The 14,672-nt window shown below is 31.4% G+C and overlaps 1 protein-coding gene across 4 annotated transcripts in view; it reads left to right on the forward strand.

Annotated features, from left to right (window-relative positions):
- Positions 1-14,672, forward strand: part of LOC119603627 (ras-related protein Rab-35-like) — a 205,454-nt gene that overhangs the window by 182,968 nt on the left and 7,814 nt on the right. For 3 of the 4 annotated variants that reach the window (XM_037955728.1, XM_037955727.1, XM_037955726.1), the window contains exons 2-6: positions 1,597-2,475; positions 2,986-6,446; positions 6,578-6,737; positions 6,807-6,975; positions 7,194-9,067. In XM_037955728.1, the coding sequence (XP_037811656.1) occupies positions 1,597-2,475; positions 2,986-6,446; positions 6,578-6,737; positions 6,807-6,975; positions 7,194-7,398 (4,874 nt within the window). In that variant the 3' untranslated portion in view covers positions 7,399-9,067. Of the gene's footprint in view, positions 1-1,596; positions 2,476-2,985; positions 6,447-6,577; positions 6,738-6,806; positions 6,976-7,193; positions 9,068-14,672 lie in introns of those variants that run through there. The other variant, XM_037955729.1, reaches the window with a different exon arrangement.

A 14,672-nucleotide genomic window follows, 5' to 3' on the forward strand; every position in this document is an offset into this window, starting at 1 on the left:
ATAGTCTAGTCTATAGTCTAGTCTATAGTCTTAGTCTATAGTCTAGTCTATAGTCTAGTCTATAGTCTAGTCTATAGTCTAGTCTATAGTCTAGTCTATAGTCTAGTCTATAGTCTAGTCTATAGTCTAGTCTATAGTCTAGTCTATAGTCTAGTCTATAGTCTAGTCTATAGTCTAGTCTATAGTCTAGTCTATAGTCTAGTCTATAGTCTAGTCGATAGTCTAGTCTATAGTCTAGTCGATAGTCTAGTCTATAGTCTAGTCTATAGTCTAGTCTATAGTCTAGTCTATAGTCTAGTCTATAGTCTAGTCGATAGTCTAGTCTATAGTCTAGTCTATAGTCTAGTCTATAGTCTAGTCTATAGTCTAGTCTATAGTCTAGTCTATAGTCTAGTCTATAGTCTAGTCTATAGTCTAGTCTATAGTCTAGTCTATAGTCTAGTCTATAGTCTAGTCTATAGTCTAGTCTAGTCTATAGTCTAGTCTATAGTCTAGTCTATAGTCTAGTCTATAGTCTAGTCTATAGTCTAGTCTATAGTCTAGTCTATAGTCTAGTCTATGGTCTAGTCTATATTCTAGTCTACTCATTATTTAGTTTATAGACTAGCCTAGTGTTTAGTCTATATGTAGTTTAGTTTATACTTAGTCTATCCTGTAGTGTCTAGTATAGTATAAACTCGACTCTATTGTATAGTCTACAGTACAGTCCTAAAGACTTCCGATCATAGATTTCATATCTTCGGCATTCTTCCCTCTCTCTCAATTTATTTGCTTTCAGTTTTTTTCCTCATTTGCACCGTTATGAGCACAAGTATGAATGTAGTAGCTGTTGAGGAAAAAGTTTTTAAAAACTTTTTCTCCTCTATATAGTAAATAGTTGTAAGATCTGTTATGTTTGTATACATGTTTGAAGTTATGTAAAACTTTGTTTCTTTTTGTTGTTGCTGTTACTTTTACCAACTACAAAACATTTCACCGTAGTAGATAGGTATGAGAGTATGTTAACTGTCAGAGTCTGAGGTAATTTTTGTTGCAATTGCTATGTGCATAAAAAAGTTTTGGTAGTTGCTTTATTACAAGTTGACAGCATTTAAAGTTTTTTGTTGTTTATATTGTTAATTTAGTGATAAATCTAAATAATAAAAATTTTCCTGATTTTAATGATTAAAAATAAAAAGCACAAAATTTAGAGATAAATATTTAGTTGTAACAGCATTTCCTGTTTGAAATTACCACAAAAGTTTTGAAAATTCAAATAATTTTTTATAATTGTAGAGTTAAAGAAGAAAATGTAGAAAGGACATGGGAAAAGTTATTATGTATTTTCAAAGATTACATTGGCATTCAATTTTTTTATTATAATTTTGAAGTTCCATCGAATTTTTTACCTTGCATATTGTTCTTAATATCCCTTTTTGAAGATCATGGTAGTTGATTTCGTAAACTAGACAATTTTATTATAACTATAATCAAAGTATAACACTATAATATTGAAAATATCAATAGAAAAAATTATTCGATGTCGAACGCTTTAATTCAGACTCAAAATATAAAATTTCGTTTAAATTACTAATAATAATTGTTTTTTTATTTCAGGTTATTATCAACCAGCTGGACCATTGATCTCACCTCATGTTATACCACCAGTAACAGCTGGTCCACCCATACCACCAAATGTGCCATTGTTGCCAGCAACTACAACTAAAATTAAGTCGCAAACACCAACAACCCCCACAGCCGATGGTAGTGAACACTTACCAGCGACTGGACAAACAAATTCCGCAACAACGGAACCACCCGATACGGATGTACTCATTACTGGAGGGGATTTGACACCTTTCCGTTATCCACCACACAGTGCCAGTGGTGGTACATCACCGGCCACAGCTGCAGCAGCAGCGGCAGCACATCACAGTCAACAACAACAGCAGCAACAACATCATCAGTTACATCAACAAGCTGCTGCAGCTGCCGCAGCAGCGGCCGCGGCGGCAGCTGCTGCTCATCAAGGTTCACCATATCCACGATCGATGCATGCCCAAATGCACTATTCCACAGCATATCCGGCTAATTATTACTCACCATATCCCGGTGAACCCATATGCTATTCACCACCTGCCTATCAACCCTATTTTCCAACCAAAGTCTATCAGAGTGCACCGCCACCACCACATCATTCGGCCTACCGAAGATATCCCTACTATCAGCCAGGTCATCCACCACCACCAGCGGATTTATATGAACAAGCACCACCACCGGCAACGGGTGCTGCTCCACCTCCGGGTGGTCCGCCGCCGTCACAATCAGGTGGTCCCCCTCCCCAAGGGGGCTCGCAGTTAGTACCGGCTGGTCCGGCAGCACATAGTCAACATTTGGAACATTATCCCGGTCCGCCAGGTTATTATCCTAGTTATAGTCCCGGAGGTGGTGCAGCTGGTCAGTGTTATTCACGCAGTATTCAGGCTCCGTATATGGGTAAGGAAAAGTATGGTTCTTACTAAGTTAGAGTTTTGTGGTTAGGATGCCTAGAAAATCAATATTAGGGACTCTACAAACTGATGACTAGATACGAAGAATTGGAAACTTTTCAATCTTCTTCTTCTTTTATGAGGTTCAAATTAAGAACTATACCCTGAAATAGTATATATTTATTATAGTATATTTATCCCAATAAGTGCAAATTAACAATTGTATTGGAAAGGTACATCTTGGTACATAATGTATATTTTTTCAAAGATATTGCAAATATTTGACAGATCGCATTAAGAATCTATAATAACTTTAGTGTCTGTATTTTACATGTAGGAAAATTGTTGTATAAACATATTTCGATAAGGGGAGCGAAGCCCACTGGGTATATCTAATGTCAAATAAACCTACATTTTTTAATGTTAATTAGAAGAAAATAATTAATTAAGTTAAATAATTAATAATCCTTGTGAATAAAATTAATAAAATACTTATTTTTTTTTCAAATTTATCTAGAATATCCGCCACAGTGTCCGTGTCCAATGCAACAATCGTGTCCAAAAAACGTCCATACTGGGCCTCATATTGGTAGCAACAGCAGCAGCAGCAACAACAACAGCAACAACGTCAACAACAGTACTTCAACCAACAACAGCAACAACGTCGCAACAATGAACAATCACTGCAACAACAGCAGTTTGAATGCAACTATGTCACACAGCAGCAACAACAGCAGCAACACCAACAAACCAATGAACAACAACAACAACAGTTCGAGTACCAACAGCAGCAGCAACAATTTGATGATGAATGCCAAGAGCAATAATAGCAACAGCAGCAGCTTCAATAGCAACAACAACAACAGCCAACAGGCATTGACTACCAGTAGAGGCCCAGTTAAAAATTTAACACCCACCCATAATACCATAAACTCCAACTCCCCAGTGGTAAATAATGAGATGCGCAAAGAAGCACCAAAGACTTTACCGCTATTATCGATAGCAGTCAAAACAGAAATGACTACAGATGATACGGATAATAAAAGTCAATATGAGGAGAATGTCTTGACACCACTAACACCTCCCGAGAATTATAGCACAAATGAGGACAAGTTGCGTGATTCCTTGGACAAGGATACAGTGACTGCCATACCCTTGGAAGAGGATATAGAAGAGGCAATTGATAAGTTACAAGCTAACAATCCGCATCATCAGTTACCTCCCCAAAGAGCTAACAATAACCATTTGTTGGCCATAGCTACACCCATAGAGGCCTATGATTTGACTACCACCACACCGCCCTTGCAAAATAACTCCATACAACAGGCTACAAATGGAACTACACAGTCGGCCCAGCAAACAGTTGGTAGAAGAGCTAGAATTGGCAAATCTATGGCTTGGAATATGGTATATGCAGGTGCTGCCTCCCAGCCTAACTCGGCTAATAATATTGCCCCCTCAGCTAATACACCCACGCAGCCTGCGGCCTTGGTAACAGCGCGTTCCAATTCTCAACCAAATTCACCCATGCACTGTAACATTTTAAACTCACCTCAAAGAGTAGTTGCGGCTCATAACTCACCTCAGCATAATAAAAATGTAAATAATATTAGCAACATGTTGCTCAATGTTAACATACCGCCAGCAGCACCCATTAACTCCTCCAACACAGTAGCTGTTAGCACAAAACAAGAAATAGAAGAAATTACAACACCTCTACTTTTGAAAGCCGAAATTAAAGCGGAAAAAATTAAACTAGAGGACGATCTATTGGACACAGTGCTGCAGCAACATACTAATGTTGTACAACATGTTGCCACTTCTGCGCAGAAACATATCAACATACCGGACAAAGAAGAGCTTAAAATTATTAAGGCTGAGCCTGTTAGCCTAAGCGAAGTTTTAAGCGAAAGCAAAGTGAAGATAGAAAATGATTGTGAAATCATTAAAGCGTCAGATGCTAAAGAAAGTGAGCAATTGGAGTTGGAAGAGCATAAACTTAATTCGGCGCTAAGTAAACCAATTTGTCGCATGCGTTTGTTGCCCTCCTGGCAACCTACTCCTCCTACTTCCGCTAACTGTGACGTTGATCTTTCCAATGCCTCAGACGATGAAGTACTCGATCTTTGCCATAGCCCTGTTGTGGGTTCATCCTCAGGAAAACGCATGAAAATATTGGAATTTAATAAAAACCAGTGTAAAAAATCACCACCCAATAGTTATAAGAGTTTAATCAAACAGACCGAGCCCAAGACATACCTTTGTTTAAGTCGTAAATTCGATAAGAAATCTCGTTTTGGAAAACTACATTCTACAAAATCCAATAAAAATAATGGTCTCAATAATGGCATACGACGCAGAGAACTAATACTCACGGACCAACAAAAACAAAGACTGAGGGTACGCAAAAAGAAATTGGCCGCCATAGAAAAGACAAAGAGAGAGGCTAGGGAGCTAAGAAGAGCTGAGATAAAACAGAAACGTAAAGAAGCTAAACGTGAAAGGGAAGTTAAATATGAAAAACTCATATTGGAAAGCAAAACTGCAATTGAAAGCCCAAAGGAGGAGGAAAAGTCCAACATAGTCAACTTGATAGAGGAGGAAGAAGAAAGGGAGACCAAAATTAAATTTCCAACTGAAGCAATAGATATGACCTCAAATGTCGGTCTGTTATCCGGCAAAGTCATCAAATCTGTTGATAATTCCCCCCTAAATACACCAAAACCCTCACCCAAACGCGGGAAACCAGCTAAAAAGCCAACTATACCATTACATCTGGTAGAAACTATAGATGCTGTAGCTAGAGGTTATTTCTCGGAACCAGAATGCCCTCGATCTTCCATTAGCTTAACAGTAACATCACCCTGCCATAAAGATTTGCCCAAAAACAAATTGGAGGAACAGGAAACAAGAAAACCTCTGGTAACAAAAACACAAAATAAAATTAAAACCACCTCCGAGAAAAGATCGAAATCTGAGACCAAAAAGCCTATTAAAACTTCAGGTCAACTGAACAACAGCGAAGAGGTCATCATTAGTAAGGAATCATTAACAAGGCCAGTTTTAGATTTGTCATCGCAAAAAGCTACAACAGTTCCCATACAAACTACCTCGAATTTGATGGAACAAGAGTTGAGTCAAGAAATTCAAGCTGCATCGTCTGATCAAGCTGATGAAGTACATTCAGATATTCCAACAAAAGTTAGCAAAAAATCAACTTCGAACCATAAGAAATCAAGATCAAAGGAATCAAAATCTAAAAAAGAAAGAAAAACTAAAAAGTCATCATCATCATTCACTACCACTTCTAATAGCAAAAAATCAAAATCCTCGAAAAAATCAAAGAATTCTAAGAGCGAAGATGGCACTATAGACAATACCAACTTCAATAATGTCTTTGATCCGGAAATACAAGTATCCGAGTGTAGCGATTCAAGCTCAGGCCTGGCTGAAACTAATAATAATGATTACGATAAAGTTTTAATTGATATACCAACAACATCTTTCGAAGAATCTCATATCTTGGATAAACCTGTAATGGAAGTTGAAGATCAAACTACAACAACACTGGCTGGTACAGTGGAAACTTCTAGTGTTCAAATAAACGCTCAAATAACATCACCATCTCCAACCACACCATTAGCAGCTGTAGATGAGATGTCTTCAGTCTCACAACAGCAACAACATTCCAATGATATAACACAGGTAGCGCCTACTGCTAATACTGTATTCCTCCAGCCAATACTTCCGCCTATGCCTCGGATTGTATGTCACTCACATCATCACCAGCATGCGGGCAAAAGATCACGTTCACGTTCCAAGTTTGGTAGTCGTAAACGCCAAAAGCTAAAACATTCCACTGTATCCTTTGAGGTTGATGAGACACTGCCTGCGGTACCGCGCAGTGATGTGGTGCCAAAGTGGAACAATGGTTGGACCTGGGAAGGAGAACCATTCCAGGGTGCCGTATTTTTAAATGTAAGTGAATATTTCAGACAGAAATCAATATTATTGTTTGGAAATATTTAAAAATTATGCAAACATTTCCCATTATAGTTGATATATACCTGGAATTCGAAATTATAATTACATATTTCTTCCTTTTACAGAGTGATGATCCATTAGTTATTCGCACTTGTTATCCTGCTATGCGTCATCTTGAGGGCGATATTATACGTTCACGTGATTGTGTACTCCTGAAGGCAAACGATGAAAATGAATTACCCTATGTGGCAAAAGTCGCTCATCTATGGGAAAATCCCGAAGATGGTAAAGTTGTGATTGATTTCTAAAAGTGGAAAAATAATATTAATATGCATATTTGAAATTTGTTTGCAGGTGAAATGATGATGTCATTGTTATGGTATTATCGTCCCGAACATACCGAACAAGGTCGACAACCCAGTGATAGTCCTGACGAAGTCTATGCTTCTCGTCATCGGGATCATAATTCTGTGGCCTGCATTGAAGACAAGTGTTACGTTTTAACGTTTAGTGAATATTGCAGGTGATCTATCTATCTATCTATCTATCTATCTATCTATCTATCTATCTATCTATCTATATATCTATCTATCTATCTATCTATCTATCTATCTATCTATCTATCTATCTATCTATCTATCTATCTATCTATCTATCTATCTATCTATCTATCTATCTATCTATCTATCTATATATCTATTGTTTGATATTGATTTTCTTCTTAAACATTTTTAATTGCAGGTATCGCCGACGACTACGTGCTGCTGAAGAAGATATTGAAGACGTTAATATTGTACCGAAACGACCCAATTATTATAGTATACGTATAGTACCCGATAATACCAATCCGGAATTGGTAATGTTTTGTCGGCGGGCGTATGAGTTTCGAACAAAACGTCTTCTTAAGATGCCAAATAAACAGGATTATTATGTCGTAACATCATAAACTGATCACACACGCACTTATCACAAATAATATAAAAACAAAATAACAACAACTACTTTTTATTAGAAATTAGATAAAAAAGCAAAAATAAAAGTATTGAAAGCTATAGAGGAAATAATAATAGAAAAAACTCTAAAATTAAAAGTAAAAAACATAACCTCATAAACTGTATTAAAAAAAAGCATTGAAATTGTTAAGGCCTTTTTAAAAATTAATAACTAAATGAAAAAAATATATTATGTTATATTGATATTCTATTTCTCAATTATACAAGGATTTATTTTAATATAGTTTAAATCACAGCAAATACAACAATAATTTTTAATTGTTTTATAAAACATTTATTGTTAAAACACATAAATAACAACGTCAAAAACTTTAGACTAAAACATAATTTAAAAAAGTATAAAGTATAAAATCAACAAGGTAACAAACATTTAGTATTAGCAAAAAAAATCATAATAAAACACTAACAACAACAACAAAAAACTATATACAAAATTTAACCAAAATCTTTAGGCATTAAATTTAAGATTTAACAATTAACAAAATTAAACTAAACTAAAAAACATATTAAACAAAGTAAATTGTAAAATTATAATTTCAATTATACATAATTTTATTTTTAAGCAAAACAAACAAACTATTATTTTAAAAGAATTAAAACGTTTATTTCTTATAAAACACTTATTATTACTATTTTATAAATTTGTTTTTATTTTTAATCTTTATTTTATAAATTTAAACAAAGAAATCCAAATTTTAGTTTTACTTTTTTTTTGGAAACAAGACCAAATTGTTTTTTAAAACAAACAAATTTTTGAAACAGATTTAAAAAATCAAAAAAAAAAAACTTTTTATACATGAATGTTTTTATACACAAACAAATACAAAAACAAACTAAAAGAATGAAAAATCTAAAAAATACTAGCAAAAAACAAAATGAAACACTTTTAAATTATTAATTTATAAATTAAAAATGAAATCATGTACAAAAATCACCTATACATACATTTATGTTTTATTATTTAAATTAAATACATATTATAAAATAATATTTATTTTTCTTTGTGTTTATTATTATTTTTTTATTATTAAATATTTTTTGATGACATAGTTTGAAAATACTGTTAATTTTATTTATTTTGCTCTATTATTATGATTATTATATTATGTATTCATTATGAAAATATGTAACTATTATGTACATAAATATATTTACATATGTAACTTTTTTCATTGTTTTACATTTATTTTATTATTACTATGAAATATTTGTTGTTTAGTTTTATGAACATTATTTTTTTTTTCGCTTTAAGTTGCAAAATAAACAGAAATCTTATTACAACACTTGTACCTTTTTTGTTTTCTTTATTTGCTTTTCTTTTGATTTAGTTGGTTATGTTAATGTATTGCAATTTAGTTGGTTGCGTTAGGCACATGAAAAAATATGTGTTGGCAACACCTTTGCGTATATCATTTACAGTTTTTTTTTTTACAGTTGAAAGGATTTTACTTTTGTTTGGAGGAGAAATTGTTAAATAAAATTTAAATTTAGTGCATTTATTTAAAATATGTGTGTTTAAAATAGTTAAAAGTCCAAATTTGGATAAAGTGGAATGTAATGAATTGGAAAGTGTATAATTGCTCTTGTCGAAATTGGCAAAAGGTAAGTGTGCTCTTTTTTGCAAATTTTAAGTACAATATGGATGACGCCATTTTACATAAGAACATTTTCAACACAAAATACTTAATTGGGAGTGCGTTTTAGAACTTAATGACAAATAGGAAAGAAATTTCTTTGTCTAGCGCAGCATTAAACTACGACCACGAATTACAATAGATTGTAGGCTTGTTGCTCCAAGTTGGCCACACATGTTTTCAGCTGCAAGTTTCTATCTCTGTCTACAATGGATGACCTCCAAGTGGTGCATTTATACATTTATGCATGTATTAATAACATGCTCCTTAATCTCAATCAAAACTACTGCGCATGGACTAATGTGCTGGTTTAGCCCATAAGAATATAAAACATAAGTAATGTAGTTTTCGCCGCGCACTTTACCTTTGCATACATACATATGTATACCTATTGAAAACGGAGAAAGGAGTTTCTATAAGGGTCAAGTACATATTGGACCCGTTGCTTTGGGTCTGACATTAGAGTTACTACAGCATCTTTTGTTTTCTAAACCAAATTTGCATAAAGAAATCACCTCAATAAGATCACCTCCACTACATGAAGTAGTAAGTTGAACGGTAGTGGCACGAACTTTGTCAATAGTACAAATAACCAGTAGTCACTCAGATATTTTACAGAGAAGATTGCAGGATACCCCAAAAGTATATGAAAAGTAAAATACCTCTGACATATGGACTATCAAAACCGTTTTTACACAAGTTCTATGTTGTTTTGGCTGTAGGGGATTTGAGTAATGTAGTATTTGAATATGTGGTGGTAAAATGCTATCCTTTATTACTAGCTGACATCCATTAGAAATTATGCCTATTATTTTATCCCGACATATGTACATTATGGAAAAAATCGAAAAGTACATAAAAACATTCCTCAAATATTCCAAAAGAATTCTGTTTATCTCTATACCCTTCACCACTATAGTGGGGATCGTATTATGCGTTTGTGCTGAAGGTTGTAATACCAAAAAATATTAGTTTTACACCCACCTTAAAGTATACCGATTGGCTCAGAATCACTTTCTGAGTCGATTAAGCTATGTCCGCCTGTCTTTGTGTCCATGTAAACCTTTCCAATATAATTTGATGAAAGAAATACGCTTCTTTTGACCTCATACAACCGTTCACACCGAATAGGGCTTTTGAGCTTATAAATCTTAGTTTTATATACGTTTAAATGATACTACCGATTTTTGTAATGATCGGGCGTCATTTGACCCTAGCACCGATACAAAGTTCTCTTCAGAAAATGACTTAAAAATGACTTAAAAATCTTCATAAATCACTTTAATATCGTAAATCACGTAAACTGATAGGACCATATTTACCTTTGCCTCCATATAACCCCTCTTTCAGAAAATCACTTCTTTTGCTAACAAATTGACAATTTTTCGGAATTAAGGTAAAATGTTTTATTATTAAAAAAATAATCCACATTTTTAACATACTCACTGGTGTAGCGTATCACATGGTCGGCCATGCACGACTATACATTCTTACTTGATTTTTATTGAATTATCACTTAAAGAATCTTTGACTATCAAACGTATTCGAAGGGATTTTATTATAAGAATTGTTTCTGAAAGTACGATTAGATTAATTGAATTAATTCCGGTAAATGATTTAATATTGCTTAAATCGAATCTTTTTCAAAATTGTAATAAAACAATTCGCGAAAATAACTCAAAAATTTACTGAAATAGGAACATAGAACTATTATATGAAAAATTAGTTAAAAGTTATTTTTTTTTTTTTTTTTTCTTAGAAATTCCTTTTTAACAGTTTTTCTTCCTAAATAATTAAAGTGCATTTAAAATTGCAAATTTTTTTATTTATTTTTTTTTATACAAATAATAGAAATAAAATAATGCATGTCAGAATCATTATATCGAATATTAAATTAAGCTTAAATAAACTTTTGATAGTGATCTATAATAACAACAAATTAAGCTGATCTTAAGGGCATTTAAATAAACACATAAACAAGGTATACAATTATAAAACAAAAATTAACACGAAATAAAAGAAAAAACAATTTCTAAATAAAAAAGATAAATAAACAGAAAGTTAGGCAATGATGCATATTTTTAATGGACAAATTTTAAACTATTAGTAAATGTAATTAGAAAATATTTACAAATTTGAATATTTTTTTTTTAAATTTTTGCATAACTCGATACTAAAAATATATTTGAATTTATATGCTAGATACATAGCAATTCGAATATATTTTCTTTAGATTTGCAGGCCCACTTTTCTGGGGGGTTAAAAATATGTGCCATTGTATTTGAACTTGAAATTAAAAATTTTAAAAAGAACAATGGAATTTATATACAAACATATTTGAAAAGCATTTAATGCATTCGAAATAAAATTTACTTGTAAGAACTAAAATATTCACAATAAATTCAGGCGCTCAATAAAATGTTTAAGAATTTAAACAAATAATTCTTAAAATTAAAAAAAAATCAAATTAACCAAATCGTCGCCATCATTATAAAAACAAAAAAGGGATTTCGAATTATAAAAAATTTTAAATAACAGCAACAAGAACAACAACAAATTACCTTTAGCATAATAACAAGAACACAGGAAACATAAATTCAATTAAAAATAAAGCAGAAAAATAATAAATAAATAAAAAAATATTTTATTATTTAAAATAAAAATAATAAAAAACAAACATTTTTGAATATAAAAAAATAAAAAAACAATTATATTTATATACAATACATAAATATATATACATATATACCTAAAAATTATGTATTAACAGGTTAAAAATAAGAAATATTAACAATAAATATTTAAACTTAGAAGGAATATAAATAAAAAACCTAAAAAAATTATTTTAATAAAACAAAAGAAAAAGGCCTCAACAATGTTAAAAAGTCTTAAACTACAAGAATGTTCTAAAAAAAATTCATTAATAAATTGCCAAATTATTTGGCACCCCAAAACTAAAGTTTATAAAAAAAATAACAACAATTTATAGTGAAATTATTGTTATTTATAGAAAAAAAAAAGGATTATCCTTTAACATTTTATACATATTAAGTGCAGAAAATAAAATTTAGAACATTCAAAACCAAATATCAAATCCAAAAGAAAATAACACAAACTAATTAAATGTGTATGTAATTACAAATTTAAACCAAAAAAAAAAAAAAAAAAACAGTAAACAAAACTGCATATTAACGATTTAAACAAAAAAAAGTATTGTTTGTTTTAAACATTTAAATTCTATTAAAAGATAATTTAAAAAAATAAAATCAAATATCAAACGTTAAAATTTATATTAAAACATAAACTTTTACCTATAATTTGTGTTTTATATTATTTTTAGTCAAAAACAAAATTGATTTTTTTTTTTCATTCCTTTTAATTTTTTAACAAAATAAATGAATCAGTTAAATACTTGAAAATTATAAATATCTATATAGTTTAAAAATGCATAAAAAAGAAAATTTAATTTTGTTATTTAAATAAATTTATTAAATTGCAAATTATGTAATTAATATATAAATGTGTTTAGCAAATTAAAACAAAAAAAAAAATAAATATAACAAAAACATATATTAATATAATAACATCATTAAAACAAACAAGAAATTTAAATAAATTCTTAAAGCTTATTAAAATCAACCTTATTTAAATTTCTTTAACCAAACATTCATAACTTTATTTGCCGGCATTAAATTTAAAACAAAAAAAAATGAAATAAAACATGTAACAGAAAATTACAAAACTCAATAAAAAAATGTAATGCATAAAATCATTATAATTTAATTAGTAAAAAAGCAAAAAAGAAACAAATTAAAGCGTTTTCTTTGGGATGTAAAGAATGACAAAGGCCGACAACATATCAAAACAGTCGAAACCCTGAGACCAAATTATAATTTCCCAAAGAATTGAGTTGCGCAGAATTAAAATCTGTCCCCCGTTTCAGTAATTCTCTCAACCAAAAAAACTGTATTTCTTTCCTTTTTCATATCAATATAATTTCAAATTTGATTCATTTGAATCCACTCCAGAGTCAAACAATTTCTACTCCAGAGTGCAGATTATTTTCACCAAAAATTTGTTAAAAATAAATAGAAAAAAATAATATATTTTTATGATATTTTGCAGGAAATGGGTTTGGTTGGGTCGAATGGACTTAGAAACATATATAGGAAAGGACAGGTTGAATACTATTTGCGAGGGATAGATTACAAAGGAATAGTGCTAGACAGGTTAGACATTGTTTACGGCAAGCTATTCATGAAGGGGCATGTATGATTGCAGGAGGAATTGGGAATAGCTTGAAGGTCAAAATTCACTTATAAACACTAATATCACGATAAAATTGTGCATATCATCATGGTGGGATTACCACCAGTTTTTTTAAACATCGTAAATATCATAAGGTACACTTAAGATAATAACAACAATCTGAAATAAAAATACAAATAAAGAAATATGTGAGGCTCTAGTCGTGGCTAGTCAATTTTTCAACAGTCGAGACAAGAACCTCAAATGTAATGGAAATGTTGGAAAATTTTTAGGTAACATAAAATTTTGTAGTAGAATCGGCTTGAAATTTTGTATGAAAATTTTGATGAAATATTGGTCTCAAGTCCATTATGAGTTTATTTTCGAATTCAGCTTAAGCACTAATCTTGAATGTAAAATTTTTGCAACTCTGGACCTCAAGACCGCCATATAATATCACAAATAGCTTAAAAAAATTTTCCGGAATTTTGATAAAATATTGGTCCCAGGTCCATTCTGACTCCATTTTTGGATTCAGCATGGTATTTTACCTGTAAGGTGAGTTTGCAGCAGGATTCGGCCAGTAGTTCCCGAGTTTGAAGAAAAATAAAAAAATCTGAAATTTGGGAGAAATGTGGACCTAGGACCCATAATCAACAAAATTTTAAATTTATTTTTTGGTTTGCTTTAATCTCGAAAACTACTGGCCGAATCTGGGCCCAAATTACGGCATACGATATCGATCGAAATCTCAATAGAATCTAAATGGTGATTTCGCTCGATTTGGGCCCTGGCTGGAAATCACCTTTCTGATAAATTCGCACGCTGAATACGAAAATGGACTCAGAATGAACCTAGGTCCATTGTTTCATCAAAATTCCCGAAATTTTTTTAATTTGAACAATTTGTGCTGTTATTTCGGGATCTTAAGGCCGAGGGCAACTGAAATTTATCATTTAAGACTTAAATCTATGCTGAATCCGAAAATGGTTTCAGAATTGAGCTAACACCAATATTTCATAAAAATTTCAGTACTAAAATTTTGAACCAAATATCCAACGAAATTTCGTTTCGTATCAAGATTTTTGTAATATGTGAGGCTCTTGTCGTGGCTGATCAATTTTTCAATAGTCGAGACAAGAACCCCAAGTGTAGTGGAATTTTTTTAAATTCTAATGAAGCTTAGAAACCTGTAAAAATCACACCTTTCAACTTATCTCTGAATGTTTATATTTTCCAAGAATTAAACTCTTTTCATTCTGATGTTTAATAAAATTATTCAATCATTTTTCGTTATTCTTTATCACAATCACATTCTGAGTCGT

This window comes from Lucilia sericata, unplaced genomic scaffold (assembly GCF_015586225.1).
Source record: "Lucilia sericata isolate MDLA Ls3-8-SP2 unplaced genomic scaffold, ASM1558622v1 Contig000318F_arrow, whole genome shotgun sequence".
In the NCBI taxonomy this organism is placed as follows: domain Eukaryota; kingdom Metazoa; phylum Arthropoda; class Insecta; order Diptera; family Calliphoridae; genus Lucilia; species Lucilia sericata.